This window comes from Phasianus colchicus, chromosome 4 (assembly GCF_987193195.1).
Source record: "Phasianus colchicus chromosome 4, bPhaCol1.hap1.1, whole genome shotgun sequence".
Lineage (NCBI taxonomy): Eukaryota > Metazoa > Chordata > Aves > Galliformes > Phasianidae > Phasianus > Phasianus colchicus.
Window position 1 is genome coordinate 16,047,146 of NC_143439.1, and position 22,802 is coordinate 16,069,947.

The 22,802-nt window shown below is 40.0% G+C and overlaps 1 protein-coding gene across 15 annotated transcripts in view; it reads left to right on the plus strand.

Moving 5' to 3' along the window:
- Window positions 1-22,802, plus strand: part of JADE1 (jade family PHD finger 1) — a 149,904-nt gene that overhangs the window by 115,528 nt on the left and 11,574 nt on the right. For 14 of the 15 annotated variants that reach the window (XM_090138739.1, XM_090138738.1, XM_090138737.1 and 11 more), the window contains 6 exons: window positions 8,414-8,496; window positions 11,872-12,029; window positions 15,437-15,624; window positions 18,431-18,642; window positions 19,765-19,932; window positions 20,527-20,643. In XM_090138739.1, coding sequence (XP_089994865.1) covers window positions 8,414-8,496; window positions 11,872-12,029; window positions 15,437-15,624; window positions 18,431-18,642; window positions 19,765-19,932; window positions 20,527-20,643 — 926 coding nt within the window. The remainder of the gene's footprint in view (window positions 1-8,413; window positions 8,497-11,871; window positions 12,030-15,436; window positions 15,625-18,430; window positions 18,643-19,764; window positions 19,933-20,526; window positions 20,644-22,802) is intronic. The other variant, XM_090138742.1, reaches the window with a different exon arrangement.

Genomic DNA, 22,802 nt, shown 5'->3' on the forward strand with positions numbered 1-22,802 from the left:
GTTTTCTCATTCCCTCTCTGACAGCTTTATGTAATGGTGTTACATTTTGATACTAATCTTTATTTTCACTCTGTTTTTAGTCTTTGATCTCCCTTCATGTGCCTTGTTTTTCACACTTCACCAAATACGCTATGAAGTAAATAATCTGAGTTGAAATTCTGAAATAAATATTGCTGACTGATCTGTTAGTGATTATAATACTCGTTTGTAATATCTTTACATATATAAATGTCTGAAATAGAGCTCTGTCTAGAATAGTTTGGTAAGTCAATAGCTCTGTGTTTTCTAAAAAAAAAACAAAACAACAAACCAACAACAAAAAAACCTCAACAAACCTTTATTTTTATCTGTTCCATAGTTCAAGATCTAAGAAAATGAAATAGGGGAAAAGAAAAATCTTGCCCTTTTATAATTAAAAGCCTCCTAAATAGGAATAACTTTCTTGAATAAATTATATGACAAAAAACAGTGGAATTTTAGAAATATTTTCAAGTATTGTCAGAAGGAATACATGAAATAACACACCACTTCTGTTTCATTACCCTTCCTTTTTTCTTTGCCTAATGCTATTGTTTGTCCTTTTATTGAGGCAAATTGTACCGAGCAAATTCAGACACAGGTTCATGTATATTCATTCTATTACTATACAAATGTGGGAAAAGTTAAGTTAGTAATCAGAAAGAATGTGATCAGAAGAAAATATATATTGTACAGACAGCATCTCCAAGTTTCTTTCATGCTTTCATGAGACAATTTCTGACATTCAGGTCCTTTTCCTCCACTTCTGTTCTAGGAATTTGATAATATCCTTACGTATTTGAACTTCAAGGCACTTGCTGAATGGGTTTTACCTTTGTTTAATCTTTGCTCATCTATAGTAGAATTACTGATCAGTCTTGCTATATTAATTTCTGTATGGAGATCTATTATTACTTCATCAGTAGTATTTCTGATGCGCTGTGCTGCTATTGATGTTATGGAGGGTAAGCAATTTTTTTTTGCCTAAAAATGAAAAGGTAAACATTTCAGGGCTACTTGTCTGAAGCCCTTAAATATTTTGTTAGCTATTTTTCTTAGAGATCCCACAGATAGAAAACAATTAAATAGACTATTCTGAGCTCTTCGAACAGCTGCCTTCTAATTGAAAAGTTGCAATTTTAATCAACACTTAGTTGGAATCCTGTTGCCAAACGTCTGTTTCCCTTCAGTCAATAGCACCTCTTGACCCTCCGGTTCCTCCTTCACATTGAACTCAATAGCTTCTTGGCTGAAAGTTCTGCACTATGCTCCCTCATCTTGTGAGGTGAGGACTGGCACCCAGAAATAGGATTTTTTCAGTTCTGAAATTGGGTTTTCATACTGTGCTTTAATAGACTGTGAGATCAGGTGTCTTGGATTCATTATGAGCATCACTTGGTATTGTATTGCTGGAGTAACCTGAGCAATGATGCTTGTTTGGTTTGGAATACTGTTGCCAGGAAAATATTTTGATGAGAAGAAATTAACTTTTTTTTTTTTAATTGAACTCAGGAGCCTAAATATTTATAAGGTAATAGGAACTGTGCTACTAATAATGCTATTTATCTACAAAAGTAAATAAACATTAAGATCATGTTTTCTGCCTTGTGACTACAAGGTGATCTGAAAAGAAACTTCAAACTTCAAGCACTAAGAATGTATTATACTGAAGATGTAAGCACATCTGTAGTTCTTCAGAGGAAGAAAAAGGTGTTCTACTTTTGTGAGATGAAAGAAGAGTGAATTGTTAATATTTAGGAGTGAAATATTATCAAAACTGAAGTAAGTTTAGCAGCATAGCTGCTGTTCTGGAGTATATGCATTTTCTTATATATTTTAGTGGAGAGGAGAAGGGGGAAAGAGTATGTAAGTATATGTTATTTACAGTATTTTAAAACCTTTCAGCTTAAAAAACCCTGCTTTTCTCATTACCTCTTTTCTTTGTCTTCTGACTTGATTCTTTCCTATATGTTAAGCGTAAACTTAAAGCCACCAAAAGTATATAGCTTACATCCCTCAGTCTAAGTGGTGTTGCACGTTGTTGTGTGCCCTTAAAATCAGACATCTACATTTAGACACAAGACCAAAATAGCGCATTTGAAGCAGTGTGCAAAAGATGTCAGAGTTGTGCACCTCAGTGCTGCTGCAGTCAGTTCCTGCATATCTCAGTGTGTTCTTGGAGATTCCATTTTCTGAAATTATAGGTCACATTTGAACATCTTATCCGTGGAATAGAATTGAGCAAAAAATGGCTCCAAACATCCTTCAGGATTTTGAACGTTTGCCTAAGTACAAACAAGAGGAATAGTGTTGGGAGAGGCTTGGGAAAGGGTTTAAGATTTTTTTGTATCATTTATTTACATCTGTAATGTATTGCAGCAACTATAACGGGTGTCTGAAAGAAGGACTGAAGAGGCTTGTAGATGGAAAGTACTTCTAGGCTTTGTAACATGTCACATCACTTCTGAGAAATGAAAGATTTAATATTTAAGGATTATGAAATATAGTTCCGTGATTTAGATGTACCCTCATGCTGTCATTCTAAACTAATATTACTTTAAATGCAAACATCTTGCCAATATCCATTGCTTTAACTCAGAGTCTGGGATCTTAGGTAAGAAAGGGCTTTTCACCTCACTGGACTCCTGTTGTTTGGGATGGATCCCAAAGTGCCATCACAAGCACTACTGAAAACGTAACCTTACATCATTTTTATGTGGCAGTTACTTAACAGTGCAGGTAATGCAGTGCAGCACTTTGGAAGCAAACACAACATTCCTTGTTTTTCAGTTGAATGGATTGCTGGATGAGGGATGGTGTTTAAACAATGGGTGTAAGGCAGTTGTAGCATTAGGATTTGAACAGAGCAGTGTAGAAGGGTGTGGCTTTTGGAGCGATGACAGAGGGTCAGAACTTACTGCTTAGTTCATGACTAGGCTTGCTGGAATAGGTGATTAGCGATGAAGTTGCAGTTTGATTGGAAAGATTTACCTTGGTTGATAGGCTATTCAGAATCACAGAAGATCACAGAAGGCATGTTGTATCTGAGGAGGGGACTTGCACATCCTGATCATCATAGGTTTTGGAGAGGCACGTGTTTCTTTACAGGACTGCTGGTACCGAGTGTACCTAACTGCTCTTGGATTCTACGTCCCAACAGCATAATGTTGTCAGCCTGTGAATGCTACCTTGGGAGATGCTGAAATTGACTTCAGTGATCTGTAGTGAAATTGACAATAATAGTTCATACACTCCTATGGTAGAACAACGCCGTAATGGTGAGCCTTAAGCTAGGGTGCTAAAATGGCACTTATGTCCAGTGATTTAAAAAAGAGTAAGATGGACTGTTGGAATGGTGACGTGTCTCTCTGTGGTCTCGTGTCCTTTGAGATTATAAAACTCAAATGTGTGCCACTGAGAAGAGCGATGACAGAAGGGAGCTTGTGTTGAACTGCTGTGGCAGTGTGCTGCGTGTGTCAGGTACTGAGCAATTGAGCAGCAGTGTTGTAAAGCTGCAGAGATCATATGGATCCACGCATCGTTCAGCACCTGCAATTGGATAGCTGTCAAATAACATTATTTTTTTCAGTAGTGTCAGTATTGACAAGTAAAAGGCAGTTGCTTTTCCTCTTTTGATCTTGAATGAGATTATTGCATAATAGTATACTATTATACACAAAGATAAGGACGATGGGTGAGCCAGTCCTCTCGCAAGAGAAACATAAGAAGGGGAATTTGGCTTGATAAAATGATGTCTTAGGCTGTGTTTGTGTATGTTCTGCATTCTCAGTGATAAGATCTGAAGATATGTGCACAGACAGCTCTTCCTATGCCCAGTATAATGGAAAACTGCTGTCAATCTGTTTGCATTTTCTTTGTGCTGGAATTCTGATCTAGACATGTGGAGTTATGTCTAAATCACATGAGGCCTTCTTGTAAGCAGTTGTGGGCCAGGCATTAAATGAGTAGGCTGTGAGCATCTATATTTTCTCTTCAGACTGCAGCTCTGTCTGACAGTTGGCAGCAGCACCTACTTTGTCTCAGTGAGATGAGAAGGGATATAGGCATCTGGGAATGCCAGTGTTAAGCAGAAGCGACAGCCAGACATGCATCCATGCCAGAGGTGTTTTGCTCTGTTGCGCTGCATGGTGTAATGATGGAGCGGGAGTGTATTTGCAGTGGGAGAAGTGCTTTCAGATGCAGGGTGATCTGAGTCTTTGAAGTGTTCAGAAGCTGCAGCAGCAGGTAATTCCGCAGGGGCACAGCTGGGTGCTTTGCAGGTGGCTTTACAACAGCCTTGTGCATGATACATAATAGCTAAGCCTTTTCTGCTCATGCTGAGTAGTGTATTAGTTGTGGGGTAGAATTCCCTGAGGGTGTTAGAATTGTTTTATTAGTTCAAATGAATTTTCTGGTTTGATGGTCTTTCTTGGACTCAAAGCGTTTTTGACAGATCATTTAGCAAATTGATACAGTTAGAATTGATGTCTTGTCTTTTTTTTTTTTTTTTCCCTTTTGGGAAATGTGCGCTCTTCACAAATGCTGAAGAAAGATTCACAGTCCTTGATTGCTTTCTTTTACTGTCAGGAGGTGCGTGTGTTTCATACACCCTGTAGCGGTATTATAAAAGCAGAGGTTTTACAGTGTAAGCCGTATATAATACCCTGGAAGTCTCCTTTCTAGTACCATCAGTGTGTTAGTGCTTTGCCTCTCTTGCTGTGAATTGTATCTCATTAAGTTGTTTGAGGGTTTGGGAGTTTCTTTGTCTTTAAGTGAATAAAAGTGATGGGAAACCGAGTCATGTTTAGAGGTGTAAGCCTCATCTCTTTATTCTTGGTGATGAACACCTCACCCATTTGAAGAGATCTTAGAAGAATTGAGATGAGCTTGGTGTATCTGCTAGAGCAGTAATGCTAGCTAGGCTACTGTGTTCATCCTTACCTTTCCCAATCATGTGAAAGGATAGACACTTCAAAAGGTCTCTTATGTACTTAATTTCTTATGATGATAGCATTGCATCATTCAGATATGTTTATTTAGCTCTGTGCTTTGTGGTTGACTATTTTTCATATTCACTGTTACTCACTCACACAGCATTTGGTGGTGTTGGTTCTCTCTAACATCTCATTAATCTTCCATCTGCTGTAGAACTCATTTTTCCCATGAGGTATTCTGTTACCTTACCAAGGTTTTACATCTTCAAACTTCCAGCAGTTCAGACTTCTATGGTTTCTGCTGTTGTTTTGTTATTTTACTAAAACAGGGTTTAACTCTGTCTTGAGCCTTAGAGGTTTTTCTAGTCTTGGTGATCCTAGAGTTCAGAAAGCTGCTGATGAATAATAGTCACTTCTTTTTATTAACTGCTTGAGGATAAACTTGCTGAAAAGTGTCTGGAATCTTTCTAAAATACTCAATTAAGTTAATGTGCTTTTATAGTACAGAAGAGCTGTTCTGAATCCTATGTTTTGACCACAGTGAATTCTTCTTTCCATATAATTCAGGAATGGTTCTTACTTCATGTACGTAGACACAAATACCAGATCATTAATCACTGAAGTAACAGTAATTGCCTGTTAACTTTGCCTTTCAGTGAGGTCCCTCTTCTGGGTTACTTACCAGAATATGGACATAATGCTGCAAAGTCAAACCACATCCTCCATTTTCCTCCTGCACTTACATTTGGAGCGGGTGTGTTGCTCCTTGATGGAACAGCTTTGGGTAGTTCAGTTGTGTCTTGGCACTGTGAAGGGCATTGATATGTTGCTTTAAGTGTAGCAGAAGGAGAGCTGAAGCTTTTCTTTGAGATTCCGTATGTAGTTAAATTTCATACTGTCACAGACTGAATATTTTTCTATGATTTGACTGACTCCTTTAATTTCGTGTGCTTTTTTTGCCCAGTGGTAGTTATGTGAATCTGTGAATGCATGCCTTATAGCTGGGCTTTGTTTATTCAGTGAGTAAATGTTTTCCCTATTGAAGTGAAGCTCTTGCCAAAGGTTACCTGTTAGCTACAGTTACAGGGCTCAGCCAGTAGTAAAATTTCAGTCCCATGAGAAATTCTTCCACATTTTCCTCATAGTATTATGTATGATCAGTTTAAACTGCTCAGAAAATACAACAGTCTCTTTAGTAAGTTGCTAAAATACCAGATTTTCACTGTGCATTCACCAGTGTTATGTTCAAGGAAACAGCTATTGCAGAACTGTGTAAAAAACAAACAAACAACAACAAAAAAACTTTCTTCCCTTTCTCTGTGTAGGAAGTTACTGATGTGGATAAAATGCTCATTGTAATACATGTCCTGAGGAAGACTGGCTGCATTTGAGTTGTCCCTTCATAGAATCATAGAATGACTTGGATTGGAAGGGACCTCAAGGATCATGAATCTCCAACTCCCCTGCTACATGCAGGGCCAACAACCTCCCCATTTAATGCTAGACCAGGCTGCCCAGGGCCCCATCCAACCTGGCCTTGAACACCTCCAAGGACGGGGCATCCACAACCTCTCTGGGCAGCCTGTTCCAGCACCTCACCACTCATAGTAAAGAACTTCCCTTTGGTATCCAACCAAATCTTCCCTTCTTCAACTGAAAACCATTTCCCCTTGTCCCATATGGAAGTTTTACGTAGTGTGCTTTTATGTAGCTTTAAAAAAAAACCAACAAAACAACAACAACAACAAAAAAAAAAAAAAAGCACACAAAAGTTCTGTAAATTCAGAAGTGGTAACATTTGACTCTTTACATTGCATCCAGTAGTTAATTAATCCAGTGCTCTAACTCACGTGTATTGCATCCAAAATCAGAAATAGACATCCAAGACTCTGTTTTGATGTCTGTAATCAGATGACCCAGTAAAGAAATAGAGATGGCAGTTATGTAGCCATTATTTGACTTATCACCATTGCAGTTTCTGTATGCATGAAAGATGGATGCATTTCCTGGGAATCACGGTGCTAAAGCTTCTGCATTTTTTTTAATAACTGTAAAACAGAGGCACTTAGGAAAAGTGATTGCGGCACTTCAGAAACCTTTCAAACCATCAGCTTTTGTTTTGAAACACTAACGTTTATCTAAACAAATCATTGTGTGTGTGTGTTCTGAAAATAAGTTTTTGTAGCGGGTTGCTGATTCAGTTCTGACCATTATGCAAAGTCTGTGAAACAGGTGTTATTCACTGCTCGGTTTTGGAGTGGATTTTAATGGGGTAGATTCTTTAATCTATTACAAACTGAACAAGGATGACAAAACTAGTGAAAGTCTTGGGGAGAGAGCTTATCCCATTCTGAGCAGTCCATCTTCTGAAGAGGTCTTGCTGATCCCTGAGAGGATTCTGCGGGGTGATGTCATGTTGCTCTTATGAGCTGCAAACTTAACCTCCTACCCATATGTTTCTGCACAACACAGAGAAGAGATGAGCAGTCTAGCAAGGTTTTTGAATTGATTCTGCTTTATTTGTCTGCTATTAATACCCAGAGTTGCCAAGTTCAGCCTTCAGAGTTCTCCATGTAGCTCCTGGCTTCCCACTCATAGGCACTGTTACAAGTCCTTAATTTCTTCACTCAAGAAGAGTTTATTGGCACTTTTTTTTTTTTTTTTTTTTTTTTGCTACTGCTGTGTAATTGGCAGTGGAAAATACCTGCTGTACCTATAAATCTTGCTAAATTAAAATGAGTTGATTTTTGCAGTTACAAATAGACTCTGGTGTCTGCCTTGTCAATGGAGTGTAGTTTCTTCCTTTCTCTTTTTCCTTTCCTCCTGTTACAATATTTGTGAAAGCTGACAGAGACTCTGTCACAAAATTTCAAGGCAAAAAAGGTATAATTTGTTTGGAACATAATGAATAATTCTGCAGACAAAAATCGTCCAACCACACTGAGAGATTGGCTTAGAAGGAGAGAGAGCAGCTTGTTTTTGGTGGCTGTACTGACTTGGCATGTCAATTTCCATTTTGAAAAGCCTTGCTCTAGGTAGAACTGGATAACCAGTATAGGTAATTGGAACGTGAATACATTAAACTGAAAGATTACATCTCAGGCTATGAACAGATCACCTCATTAGCTATTATTAGCCTGCAGAAAGTGCATTATTGATGCTTAGAAGCAAGTGTGATACAAGGTGGCTGTGTTCAAATGCTGGGTGGAAGGCTGTAAGTACACTGCAGCCAATACATACATCAGTAGAGATAGTATAACAGAGAAGTAACAACAGAAGTTGAAGACTGAACAGCTTCTATTTTCTGGTTCATTTTGAAAGAGTCTTTTTCAGGTTTGTCCTGGAAGCCCAGCTCTGGTTTACCTTACTCATGATCTACTGGAGTAAATAGGCCTAGTTGGGTGTGCTGAGAGCAAGGAAGCTGGCAGCAATGTCTGCAGATGATCTTTTCTGTATTCTAGGTCTGTCCACCTGGTCCCAGCATTCCAGATCTCACCGTCGGAGGTCTTCGTGTTCCAGACAAGAAGATAGAAAACCTTCTGAGGTATTTCTGGAATATGATTGCCGTTTTGTTGCACCTCCCAAATACGAAGTGCATGTGTGTTCTGGACGTGGATCCTTGTATTCTGAATTGTGCTTTATGTTCTCGCTGCTCCATTTCAACTGGCATTTAGTGCCCCTCCTTTGCCTTTTTATTTCTGGCCAGGAGATCACAGAGCTGAGCTGCCAGCATTAGTTTCTGTCAGAGAATTTTGACATAGTCTGACATCCATTCAACGTAGCTGTAGAGTCCTCTAGTGTTTTGGGCATCAGAATTGACAGTGAAAGTTTGTCTTAGGTGCGCTTATTTTATAGTTGGTATTGGGTCCTGATATGTGATCATTGTTAATGCGCTTGTCAAATCTGTTTCCTGATAGTTTTGTCTTCCATCGTGCTTTTAGGAGGTCGGATCAAGGAAGATAAAAATGGTTTTAAGCTTTCTCGGATAGATTAACCATTAGCAACACATAAATGGGATCCAATTCATGCTGTATCTCCCTATCTTCAGGCAAATACTGCATTGCAAACTCTGCAGAGGCTGCAAAGATAGCATTAGATTTAGGAGACGGGATTTCTCGATTCAACTTACTTGCCTGATCACAAGTACGTTTGATTCATTAGCAAGGTGGTTGGTGTAAAGAAACATGCTCTGTTAATCTCTCTGCAACACTCTAGCAAAATCCAGGAGAAGAGATTTCAGAGGAAGAATCTCCTTCATTCCTCGTTGTTAGTTGGCTTTCGATCTTCATTTTATTTTGATTTTGATTTGATTTTTCTTTGATTTTTATTTTTTTATTGCTGACTGTTAACAGTTAACAGCTTCTTTATTTTTGTGAATGTTCAGAGCTCTGGAAATTCACCAGAGCTGTCAATTGGCTTGCTTTTCTTAATTATCTTTTGTACATTAGCTTAGACTCATTTTTGAGAACTAATCCACGAAACACTACCAAGAAATAATTTCAGATAACCAGAGATCTTGCTGTTGTTTTTCTGTGTCTGTAATCCTGTTTCTCCTCTCCCTTTCCTTGTGTTTCTTGTCATTATCTTTCCAGTTTTGCGCTGTTTTCTTTTCTTTTTTTTTTTTGGACTTTCATTTACTTCTTTCATATACTTTTTCATAATTTAGCTCAGTTTCACAGCTCTTTCACCCTCTCTTCCCCTGCTTTGCCACAGCACACTATTTTAATGGTAAGTGTGCTGGCAGAAAGGTGGTGCTGCTAAGCTTCCTGGGTGAAATCGTGGTGGTCTCACTGAAGTTGAAGGCAAAATTCCCATTGACTTTAGTATGGCCAGAATTTCACCTTTTAGCTTTGAAGTATTCTGTGCTGCTGAGAGCCAAGCACTTCAGTGAGCTCTGCTTTGCTCTAGGCAGTCTGATTTCATAAGAAATTAGAGCAGAAAGAATGGCGTTACAGGGCCACTGGCTTGGGAAGGAGATTCTTGGCTGTCAAGTACTGTGTTAGCATCTCTCTTGAGAGAGCTTCATGAGAAGTTTATCTGAGAGCTCAGGTTGCTTTGCCTCTTGGGTTGTGCAAGTTTTGCAGCCCGTTTTATATTTTTTACTCCTGCTTTCATTTGATGGTGTTTATTCAAGTAACTTTGAAGTGCAGGGTCCCCTGAGCAGCTGTGCATGCTTGTTATGTGAGACTGTTAGCTTTGCAGATTATTTTTCATTTCTTGATTACAGCCTTATAGGACTTCTGTTTTAAACACTCAGTTTACATTATTACTTGCACTTACCTCTTCCTTCATACAGTAATATTAGTCTTTACTTCTAAGGATGGCAGGCTTTTTGACCATGTCAAGAGGAACACTGAGAAAAATGTAACTTTCCTATTTTGAATGATAAAGGCAGAGCAGAAGCGTACTTAGAGAGAAGTGAGGAGTATGTGAGTATTGGGAAGGAGAAGAGGTGTCAAGATAGGCTGCATTGTAAGGCAAATCATACTTGTAAATAGTCTTGAAAGTATGACTAGCCATCAGGTTTGTTGTTCCCCTAAAATATTTCCCCTACTAGGTAATCTGTTGAGATTTCAGGTTTGTGACTAGTGTATGACAGAAGTTGCTGTCCTTGGGAGGCCTATCTAATTAGCATGCTGTGTAGCTGAGGCACTTCCTCAGCCATATGCAGCAGCTGGCTGGAATTAATGTAAAACCACTATTGGTTTGGGACTGGTTGTCACTTTGCTCTGTTAGCAGTCCCGTAAGAGAATCCAGGAGTACTTTCTTTTTCTAGCTGTGCAGTGTGGGGCTGGACAGATGCCTAACGTCATCTTGTCCCAGCGGTGCTCATTTTTTGTCACTTGGTTGCTTTTTAATCCTTTCCTTCAAATGCAACATCTAATAGTAAAAATTCATAGTACTGTGGAGGTAAGGAATGCTGAGTGCTGTTGCTGTCGTTGACAGCAGCCTTGCCTTGCAGGGACAGCAGGGTGGGGGAGAGCTGGAAGATGGACAGACAAGTACAGACTTGCAGTTCTGATGCCTGTGATAACATTCTTTGCTTTCTGAAGTGCTGACAAGCAGTGGCAAACTAGTTGTGGCTGAAGCTGCCACAGCAGTGGCACACCATGCCTGCTACGGGAGAGGGTCTCTGATTTCACTCTGTGGCTTGTGGAAGATGGCATTACTGCTTGCAGATGACTGCTAACCTAGAAGTTGGCAAAGATACTGCTGGGTTTAGAAGTGGATGCTTTCGTAAAGGCAAAGTGAAATGATAGCTTTGGTGCAGAGCTGTCTGTAGCTGACAGAGTAACAAGCACGTCTGGTGAACATCAAGCTATCACCAGAATTCAAATCTGGGATTACTTTGTTTATCTTTTGGGTTATTATTTTAAATGCTGGCAAGTGTATGTGGCAAGAGTCATTTAAATAATGGCAAGAGTCATCTTGGTAGAATTTCCTCTTGTATCTTATCATAGTGGAGCCATGCCTTGATTTCTATCACAGGGAATTTCTAGAATGCCTTTGGATTAGTCAGAGCTCCAATAGTTGTGGGGTTTCTGTTTTTTTTTTTTTTTTTAAATAAGTAGTTTGAGCAAAATTGAGTCTTCCTTATGCTGCTGATCTAAGACTAAAAGTCCTGTGGTATTTATTGTAGCCAAGAGGGAGGTCAAGTTGGGTAGCATCATTCAGCATCATGTGTGGGGGAACACGGGGACTCATAGAGAAAGTAATTGAAGTCATTTGCGCCTTTTGCTGCCCCTTTCTCTGCGATGAAGCTAAACTTCTGTCCTGCAGTGGGAGGGGTTAGTTGACTTTTGATACAGTGACCTTGTTATGCGCTGTGCTCCATGGTTACCCTGGAGCTGTGAATCATAGAGTGTAAATATCAAATGTCAGTGTCTCTATTTTTCTCTCTTGGTCACTCTCTTTGCAGGTGTTCAGAACGGACCTGATCACTGCCATGAAGTTACATGACTCCTTCCAGCTGAACCCTGATGAATACTATGTGCTGGCAGACCCCTGGAGGCAGGAGTGGGAAAAGGGAGTGCAGGTGCCAGTTAGCCCAGGGACCATCCCAGAACCAGTAGCCAGGTATAGTTTGGAGGAATGAAAACAAATACATATTTATGCTAGCAGCTTATGTCTATGTTGCCTTGGCTTCTTGAGCTTTGTTCAACATTATCTAGCAAGGAAGAGCAACATGTCTCAGCTTTTTGAATGGTCATAGCAGCCAAGAATTGGGTCTCTTCTGCCAATGTGTTGAAATATTAATGTCAGAGAATCATTTTTGGCTTGATGTTAGGATGAAGGGTGATGACAGAGCCTTAAAAATACTTTCCAGTTTTAAACCCAGACTTGATCTCATTCAGCATTGCTGGGAATTTCTCGTATGATGTGTCCTGTGCTTACTTCCAAGCTGTAGGTTTCTTGTCAAGGTACAATTAGGCAAGCCAAACTTAAGGGCTAGAGAAAATACAGCTTTCTTCTTGTTGTTTTATATGTTTTTTATTTACTAACTTAGAACATTGTTGTTCATTTATGTTGTTGTAAGAACCATCCAGACGTGCACGTAACAATATGTTAATGTGAGATTTTCCTGCTCTTATTCAAGAAAACCTTATTTACCTGCCCTCATTTGTTACGCTTAGGTGTTTTCTTTTTCAAGTGAAACAGTCCACTTGTAAGGGCAGGAGCATTTTGCAGCCATCTATCTGTTTTATGCTTAGTTAGAACAGGAGTTAGAAGTGAGGAAAGGATTATTGCCATTTACGCAAGCTAGATCTCTGAGTAAGTCCAGTCTGGTGCACGAGGCATTACTAAATGACACACCAATGCCAACAGGATCAGAACAGTCTCTGACATGCAGCAAAAAAATCTTATGGAATTCAACTTCCATTAAGGCTTTATCTGGCAACTTTAGCACTGGAGTAGTGGAACTACAGGAACATCTGTTAGTGCTTTCTGCATTTTCTGCACAAACCTGTATGTAGACCGCTGCACAGCTCCACCAGGTCTGTACAATAAAGAAAACCTGTCTGTGTAACAAATGAACCCTTTCCTTCTTCCACCTTCTGAAGGGTCAGGCTTGGTGCTCTGAGGAGAGCTCAGCACTGAGAGGAGAACTCAGAACTTCGCCATCTGCTATGTACTTCAGGGCACAGGAGCATTTAGTTCCCCCTCCACACTGAGGGGGACCTCACCCACTACCTGCATAAATGTCTACACTTTGTACAAGCGTGCTCACGTTCTCACTGTATTTTCTTAGAAGCATTTTCCAAGCCTGCAGGAAGGCCAGGAGACCAGTGGGCTTTATTAAAAGGAGACCTTCCCAGGTGTTCACCAACCTATATCTGCCTTACGTTTGAGGAGGTAGTGTGGTAGTTCTGTCAGGTCCAGGTGCTCACTGAAGAGGAAGCCACTCTCTGTGAAGAGCCAACGGAGAGTATGCTCTGGAAAGGGAAGAGGAAAAGAGGGCTCCCAGAAATTTGACGCCAGCATGGAAAGCACCACTTTTTTTTTTGGTGCCTGAGCTGTCTTGAATGCTTAACACAATACCTGAATACCTGCTGCACAGCGGCCTTCTGATGCCTGAGAATTATCCTGTTTGTCCTCTCACAACATCTTTGGGGAAGCCCTGCCATAGTAATGCTGGAGTCCTGGAACTGTTCTGTGCATAACTGTGGGAGGGAGGGTTGAGGTTACTATATATTGCAATAGTCAAATAGTAACTGGTGTAGAACAGAAGGAAAATACAGCACAGAGAGCTTGGTCAGGGTGGTGAGAGAAGCGAGACCATGTGGGGCTTCAGTGTAAGCATGTGCTGAGACAGAAGATTCATTTCAGTGTCCTTTTAGGTATTTCACAACTTTTCTAGTTGTTCTTGCCACAAAAATAAAGAGATGAGGATGGTTTGTTTTAAGGCCAAATTACCATTGCTTATTTATTTTATGCCACTACAGTGTCATCTAGTCGGTATGTGCAGCATGCTGCCCAGAGGTTATAATTTTGGTGTAGAGAGGTACTCAGGAAGGAATTTATGTACAGAAGATTCAATGAGCAGTACCTAGTTTAAAATAAATTCTCCATCAGATGTAGTAGCTTGTAATATTTTAATACTGCAAAGTATAACCAATGGCAATGCTGTTAGCCTGGCAAAATCATTCAGGTTCTTCTTCTGCCACAAATCCCTTCTGCACCATAGAAGCTCAGAATTCAGCACACTGCTCTTGCCTATGATTTCTCAGATTTTTTATCTGGATTAAATTAGGTGAGGGGAAGAATTAGGGCTGTGCAGGAGACTGAAATAGGTAGAGAGTTCACAAAGATCTGTATGTGCAGATACACTGATTGCAGATCAGGAGATCTTTCTACTGTAAGGGCCACAGCTGGGAGCAAAATAGAGGAGCAGAAGGATTCCTCCTTGCTGTGAAGCTTAGGCTGCTGTCAGCAGAAAGCTCTGACTGCACCTTGTTGCCATCTCTCATGTAGGACTAGAGCACAAAAGAGGTCCTCAATACCAGTGCTGCATGTAACTTAGAGAAGGTGCAGCATCCTATACTGGGAGGACCACGTTGTGGCTGAACTGACAGAGTTGCCTGGAAGTTTGGAGGCAAATCTTCACCTTGCTGGGAGAACAGCTGCTGTCCTTTGCAAATTGCATTTTTGCCCACAGCTCCTGACTTTGTGAAATTACAGTATTTCAAGAATCTGATGTAAAATAAATTATGTGCTGTAGGTATTTTCCTGTCTCCAGAACCAGTACTTGCTGTTAAGCAAAATTTCAGTTGGCTTGCAGCTCAGATACACACTCATGTTTTATTTGTTGGTCAACTGGAGCCTCTAGACCCTGAGGGGAGATAGGTTTCAGTGGCTGTTGATTAATACTTGCAGAAAAGGGTTTGGTGCAGCGTGGGATTAGTGACTGTGAAAGAGGAAATGCAGAGCCAGGATGCCAGAGCTTGGATCTACTTGGGTAAGTGAAGGGAAGGCTGTTGCGAATTGCTGATTCTCCGGGGAAGGTTCTTCCGAATTTCAAAAAGATGGTGATGCTGTAGCTACACACACATCCCAAACACCCAGAAGCAATATACCATGAAAATTAATGTCTTCAGTTGGTTGGTAGTTAGCAAATGGATTTTAAAGTCCTAAAACAGTTTAACACATATATATGGCAACCACTACTACATAAATACAGTATCTATTCTAGCTTTAAAGGAGCATGAATTTTAGGTAAGAGTAGCCGAGTTCTGTCTTCCAGAGTTTTCATCGTATTTATAGTTCTGGTAACAAAATGGATTTCCAATCAATTCCAGTTAATTTCTAATAATATTGCAATATTCATTGCATAAAATTGTTACATTCTGTTTTCTGTTCCCTTGTCAGTGGTGCAAGATACACTTAGAAGATTGCTATTGATTGTTAGCCACGTAGAATGAGGCATTCTGAATTCTTCTTTCAGCACCCCACCTACGTAGTGTGTGTTTGTCTCTTTGTTTTAGGATTGTGTCTGAGACAAAAGCTGTCACATTCACACGTCCCCGGAAGTATATTTCTTCATCAGGCACGAAGCCTCCAGAGCTGGGTTATGTTGACATTCGTACATTAGCTGACAGTGTGTGCCGCTACGACCTCAGTGATGTGGATGTAGCATGGCTGCAACTTGCCAATGAAGAATTCAAAGAAATGGGTGAGCAATGAGCATTTGCGGGTTTTATTTTTGTTTTGTCTCAAAGCTGGCAAGCTTGAGAAGAATTTTAAGGGGGGTCAGTGGTGGAAAGAGGTGATAAGAGGTCTGAGTAGCAGCTGATCACCTTCGGGTTGCTGCAGTCCTGATGTAATTAAGCCCTATTACGTGTGTCTTCATAACCACCAAGTTGTATCTGCTTAGACCAAAACAGAATCTGGCCACATGGTCTCCTCTGGTACTTCATATTTCACAAGGGAATTTTCACAAAGTTTATATTTTGCCATCAAGGCTAGCAATCCATGCAGCATTAATCACGTATTTTTCTCTGCAAACATATTCCTAGCCTCCTTTTCTGCTAGTCATGTTCAGTGCAAAGAAAATAGACAAGGAGACTTAGGAGGTACAGCAAACTTAGGCCAGTTGATCACGCAGAAAATGAAACAATAAGGAATTCTTGCAGTGATTTATTTGAGGTTCCTCCCAAACCTTGCTTTGTGTGCTCCGGTTTGAGTCATGAAGAGCAACTGTCACCAGGGGTGAGCAAACATTGCCTTTCTATGGGATAGGTTGTGTGCAGGAAGGTGCAGGGAAGGAACAAGGTTACTAATTTGGAAGATGACTGCTCCTTGAGTGGATTTCACTAGAATTGGAGAGTCTCCAAGTCAGCACAGGACTTTTACTATATTGTTTGCAAGGGAAAAGATCCTGTGACAGGTGGAAGAGGTTTGGATGTGCTGTTAAACACTGCTGATTTGTTTTTGCATGTGGCAGTTTCCTGCTTTGCCTAGTCTCAGGAATTAACATGGCTTGAGCCCGGGTGTGGCATAGCTCAAGACCTGGTAAGCCACAAAAATGACCATTTATAACTTTCTGAAAGTCTCTCCTTTTTAAAGCCACGTATGGAAGAAACAGATGAGCCAGACTTGACCTAATCTCTTAACCAAGCCTTTTTTCCAGGTCTATGTTCAGGTTTGGCACTGAACTTGGAAAATTAAAAAATAAAACTAATAATAATAAAGTTGATCGAAGAGCTTAGGTTGCTTTTCCAGGTACTATCAGGAAAGCAGCAGCAGCAAGTGTCTTAACTTTTTATAAAGAGAATTTGGAAGTATGTTGTATGATTTGTAATTGATACCCATCTATCCAATATAGATAATGTACCTTATTCTTGCCAAAATCAGAGGAGATCTACCACAGTGTTAAACTGAGTAAGATAGCAGTTGTGATAAAGTGCACAAGAGGGGCTCTCTGTCATGCAGACCTGTACCTGTACATGGAGCTCATAGTACACCACAGATATTTTCCCTACACATAGAACTAAAATGGAAGCAGTCAGAAACACCCTGCTTGCAGTGTGGGCATGAGATGCTGCAGCAGATAGCTCTTCACATGAATGCATCATGCCTGGGCATTAAAAAGTGAACTACTTCCTGATGTGCAATTGCAGCACTTGCTTGATGGTGTCCCTGCAGCTGTGAGCTCCCGGTGTTTTCTTTGATACCTGCAGTGTTTCAGGTATTGAAAACATATAATCGTTCTTTAAAAAGCTGTATGTGAACCTTTGAAATGAAGCCACAGCACCTTCATTCCTTTCTTTTAACTCTTACCAGTGTACAGTCAGTGATGTCTCTGAGGTTTTTTTTTTTTGTAAAGCAGTAACAATTGTGAAGTTAGAATTTACTTGCAAACTTCTCTAACTCCTGTGATAGACTGCTTTGCCTTTGTAACATCTGTGGGCTGCAGGGCAGCGCTCGCTTCATCAGTGGGATTCGGGATGTTCCCGTTTGCTGCCTTTCGGCTTCTCAGTCAGTGTAGTAGGAAATGCACTGAAGTGCAGGTGTTTGTGTGTCCATAAGGGAAGTAGATGTACTTCTGTACTTTTCCAACTTGAGATCCAGGGAGGTATTTTTCTTCTTTAGTGTGTGACTCGGTTATTTACAGGGCAAGCTGAAAGAAGGATTTTCCTGTGAAAGCACACATCGTGAGGTTATCTTCTGTCTGTCACAGTGAGTGTTAGGCATTAGGAGCTGGACAAAGCAGCATGTCATCCTAAACCTACGCTTCATTGTAGTGATTGAATAACATGGAAATTCTTGTTCTAAACTGACTTTGCAAGGGGAGAACGAGTACTTTTAGTAATGCAGCTTTCTCAGTTTCACGTGTATTTGTGTCTTGTGTTTTTGTGGTAAAGCTTGGTGTATTACCAACTTTGGAAGTATTACATCTGTCTCTCATGGCAAGGAAATGCAAGACAGAGGAGAAGCACTGACTGGGCCAGAACTCTTACTCTTTTTTTTTTTTTTTTTTAAAGCCAACCATTATTACAAACTGTAAGTTTGCTACAAGTGTTATACCAGATTTTGTCACTATTTTTTGTTCTTTCATCAAGTTTTGGTTCAAAACACTCTCAAGTCTTTGATTTATCAGAAATTGAACATCTATGTCACAGAAAGGCAACAAAAGCCTTAGATAGATAGATAAAACCATAGAGGCTTTTTCCAAGAAGGAAAAAACAGGACAAGTCTAGGAAGCCAGAATTTGAGTGATATTTAAAAATTGATTTGAATATGATGCTTTTGTTAATTTAATATCGTTACGTGACTTCCTGACTTTTTTTTTTTTTTTCTGTTGGGGAACTGTTTATGCTGAAATGGGCAAGATTATCTAGAGATAAAATGAAATGTGTGTGTTTGGGGTGGGGAGGAGCTGGACTATATCTACTCAGCTGTTGCTCAGAAGCAGGAGTTGTGCATGGGCATGCACTGTGGCTTGTTTTTCTCTTTAAATAACAAATTCTGTTTTCCAGGGATGCCTGAGCTGGATGAGTACACAATGGAAAGGGTCATAGAGGAGTTTGAACAACGATGCTATGATAACATGAATCATGCTATTGAGACAGAAGAAGGACTTGGGATTGAATATGATGAAGATGTTGTCTGTGATGTCTGTCAGTCTCCAGATGGGGAAGACGGCAACGAAATGGTGTTTTGTGACAAATGCAATATTTGTGTGCACCAGGTATGGCAGCTGGGGAACTGAAAGGGAATGTAGGGGTGGTAACAGAAACAGGTAGCCAAACTGCTAAAGATGATAGATTGATTGGATTTTTCCAGTGACAGACACTGATCTTCTAAGCTGGTGCAGATTCTCTATTGAGCAATGGGATGAAATCAGAAATGACAGAATTGAGAAATTGTGGCAGGTTAGAAGCCTTTTTAGCATGGAACAGCAGATAGAATTCTGGCATACCTCTTGGCTGCTTCTTACTATGGAAGATGCCTTTTTTTTCAGCTTGTCCTTGAGACTCAAAGGAATTTGCTTTGTCACTCAGCATTTCGGAAGCTGTGTTGTCTCATAGGCAAGAGTGGCATTTACTTACTTGTGTTTCTTAGATATATTTGTACAAACAGTAAAGAAATACTTCTAAGAAAACTGCAAGGTACAAATCTTACCTACAAGCTGTAAGGTATTTTACAAAGAGCTCTAGAGAGAGTAACCTTGATGTTTTTAGACCTGTAACAGTTGCATTTTAGTCTCTGATCACATCAAATCCAGCAATTGAAGGTTAAAATTGAGAGTATCAGTTGGAGGTCTCCATCAAGACAGTCTTTTTGGGGGGGGGAGGGAAAAAGTGATCTTAGTTGCTTATTTTGCTCTTTTCCTTCTGAATAAGAAGGAAAAAAAAGTGCTTTCGAATAACATTGGGTACCACATAGTAGTGCTCTTGAATTGGTAGTTGATGTCTTGTGAAATAGATACAGCCCATTTCCTGGTGCATGTTGTCTTTGTGATATTGAACTTCATCTTCTCTCACTGCTTGCAGAACTCTCTGTTGGCATTTGCCTCTCTCTTCAGCGGAGTGAACAAATTCCTGGTTGAAGAGTGGGCAGTGTTCTTCTGTATAGCAGCTGGTCATGACTGCTGTCAGTGAAAGGGCTGTTAGAGGAGTGAACGGGTCGTGTGTTTGCCTAAGTGCATGAAGGTGTCCCGAGATTCTTTACAAACTGATGTTTCTATAATGTTATCAATTCCATGGAAATATCTTAAGAGTTTGGAAAGACGACATGTAAACAGCTAAGAAGTAGCATAAACGTGTGCTGTATCCTCTGTCTTCTTTCTCTTTCCTATAACTGAGTACAGGCCTGTTACGGTATCCTGAAGGTGCCAGAAGGCAGCTGGCTGTGCAGGACCTGTGCTCTTGGTGTTCAGCCCAAGTGCTTGCTGTGTCCCAAGAAGGGTGGTGCCATGAAGCCGACCCGCAGCGGCACCAAGTGGGTTCACGTCAGCTGCGCTCTATGGATTCCAGAGGTAGGCACTGACCTGCTGCAGTGCTCATGTTCAGAGAAGCAGATTTGGGGAGAGAAGAATCTGTCAGAAACATTGTCCAGTGTAGTGCGCGTTGCTGCAGTGATGAGCATACATATATATGGTACTTCTCAACAAGGCGGTATCAAAGATTTTCACTTAAATGTAAAATCTGGCAGGATGATCTGAGAAGAAAGTAATTACATTAACCTTTGTCAATCAGAATTGGCCATCAGAAGGGATAACTGCTGGCAAGGCTCATTTAACAAATGCACAAATACCATTTTAGTTTGTAAAGCGAATATTGGGGTGGGGGAAAGGAAGGGGAAGTTGAAATATGGCAGTAAGAATTTCTGTGGGTTCTCACAGTTGAAATACTCATCCTCTGCAATAACTTCCAATTGATGGTGTTCATTGTGAAACTGTTTTCATGCAGTGAGGAACTAATTTTTAAAAAAGTTGTACTTTAAATTCCTTACAAACTGAATAGCTTTGAACTTGCTCGTTTTACAAGTACAAGATTTCTTTAAGATTGCTTCCTTTGTCAATTATAGGTATAATAATCACTCTGTTTTTTGATGTTATTTTTTCTCTTAGGTGAGCATTGGAAGCCCAGAGAAGATGGAGCCCATTACCAAGGTTTCTCATATTCCCAGCAGTAGATGGGCATTGATATGCAGCCTTTGTAATGAAAAAGTTGGTGCTTCTATACAGGTAATTTAATAGCATGAGTGACTCTGTGTTTTGTAGTTTTTTAGGAGATAAGCCTGATGTATATCCACAGTCAGACTTCTTTGATTTCATGTATGCTTCTATGAACTTAATTGTGCATAGAGTGCTTTTGAAAGTTAGCGTGCTCTTTCCTTCTAGTAAAGTTGTAAAATAAAAATAACCAAGTCATCCCACGGGACTTCTAATTTCTAGATTTGCTGATAGGTTTATTAGTATACTGAAATAAAACTTTGTTGAGTAGAGGAAGACAATATATTTCTGTGATGTATCACATACAAAAATGGAGTTTGAATGCTGAATGCTTCTGTGTTGAAATCAGTGTTAATTTCTATTTGGTGATTTCTAAGACAAGGTGGATACTTCAGTGAGAGTTTTACATTGCCTGTAACAAGAAAAATCTGGGCATGCTCAGCACCTTTAGAATTTATTTAAGTCAGTGGAAGTGAACGCCTTTATTTTGATGATTGAGCTAGTTCTATTGGTTAGTTGTAGCTTTGAATTTCTAACTGCAGGTACTAAACATTGGAGTGATTGGGTTTTCAGTATCATTGGGATTAGAGTGATTTCAATCTTGGCTTTTATTGCAAAGGAGGCAGTGAAACTACGGGTCTTTGCTTTTTTTTCTGGACTTGTTTTATTGTTGGTCCAGCTTTTAATTTACTGAGGAGAGTATCTGATCACATAATACCTGGCCTTTGAACACTGAGAAAGAAACAGATTACTCTACTGGTCTGCCCCAAGATTCAAGTAAGCCGCGTGCTGAGGAAATGGGCTCCGTTTCCTTCATGGGTTGTGGGTAGATTCTGTAGCTCTTGGTGTTTACAAGGGGAAAAAAAAAACCCAACAACAAAAACCAACCTCCTGGCTATAAGTTTCCCAGCTCACGTTGCTATAGAAGCAGTGCCACATTATCATTCTGACCTCTAATACTCAACTGAGCTCAGCTTTGATGACACAAAAGTGTTTAAAATCTTAAGTGTTCCCTTTTCCTCTGCATTGAGTCATTGGATGACATTGTCTGAAAAACTTGTAAAACAGCAACACAGCAGTAGTTCCTGCTGTGCTGAAATCTGTCAGTCTGTTTCCATTCAAGGAATGTATAAAATAGTGGATTTTAAGTAGAGAAAATAAATCTGTCCACAGTATATAAATTTGTAAACAGACAACCTCCTTGCAGATCTGTCCCCTTTCTCTTGGCAGCTGTTATGTAACCAAGAGAAACTGTTTTGTCCATTCTCCAGGCCTGTTTTGAGGAGTAACTGTAGTAGTTTAAGCTGAACACTGATCAGCTGTATGCAAGGATATGTGTGAGGGAGAGGGTGTCCTTCCGTAGCTCTTCAGAAATACCTCTCCCTTCTGCTGACATACATGATGATTGCCCCTTCAGACAATTCAACATTTGAAATTAGAGGGGAGAGAAGAAGAATTCTAGTTTTTCCTGACATCTCAAAGGAATTGTGTAAAAATCTTGGTATCGTTAAAGCTAGGAATGAGAAATACTTAGATTTGTGTTGTGAAATCTTAAACGGCAGACAAGAATGTTTTACAAAAAAGAAGTCACTATGCTATGAAGGAATAGCATTACCTGGCTGAACTGGGGGAGAGAGAGATTCTCTGGAGAGCGATGTTAGGACATGTTCATGTAACTAGAAAAGCAGGCAGCTGGGGGTATGCATCAGGCTGGGCAAAAACAAAGCTGTGTATTCTCCCAAGTCCTGCAGATTTTCTTCCAGTGATGCAGAATTGCCCCTTTCCTCCCAATAAAACATCAGCCACACTAAGAGTTAAGTACTCTAAATGATAGCAGCTTAGAAACTGGCTGAAGTATTCTTTTGTACAGTTTGATTCTGCTTTTCCTCTGTTTGTTAGTAACAGAGGAAAGGCCAAAAGATGTTGTTGTTGTTGTTTTTTTTTTTTTAAATTCCTTTTATATATTTATATTTATTAAAGAATGTTCATTGGAAACTTTTGCAGTTTAGTGTACTGTTTATATGCCATCTGGCTGCTGAGTCAACCTGAGCAGGAAAACCCAGGGAAAGATACTTGGCTTCTTTACAAAGTGCTGTATAAACACGCTAGCACAGTGCATTTTTCTTTAAGGTTAGATAGCTTGAGTTAAGCACACTTAACATCAGTAACAC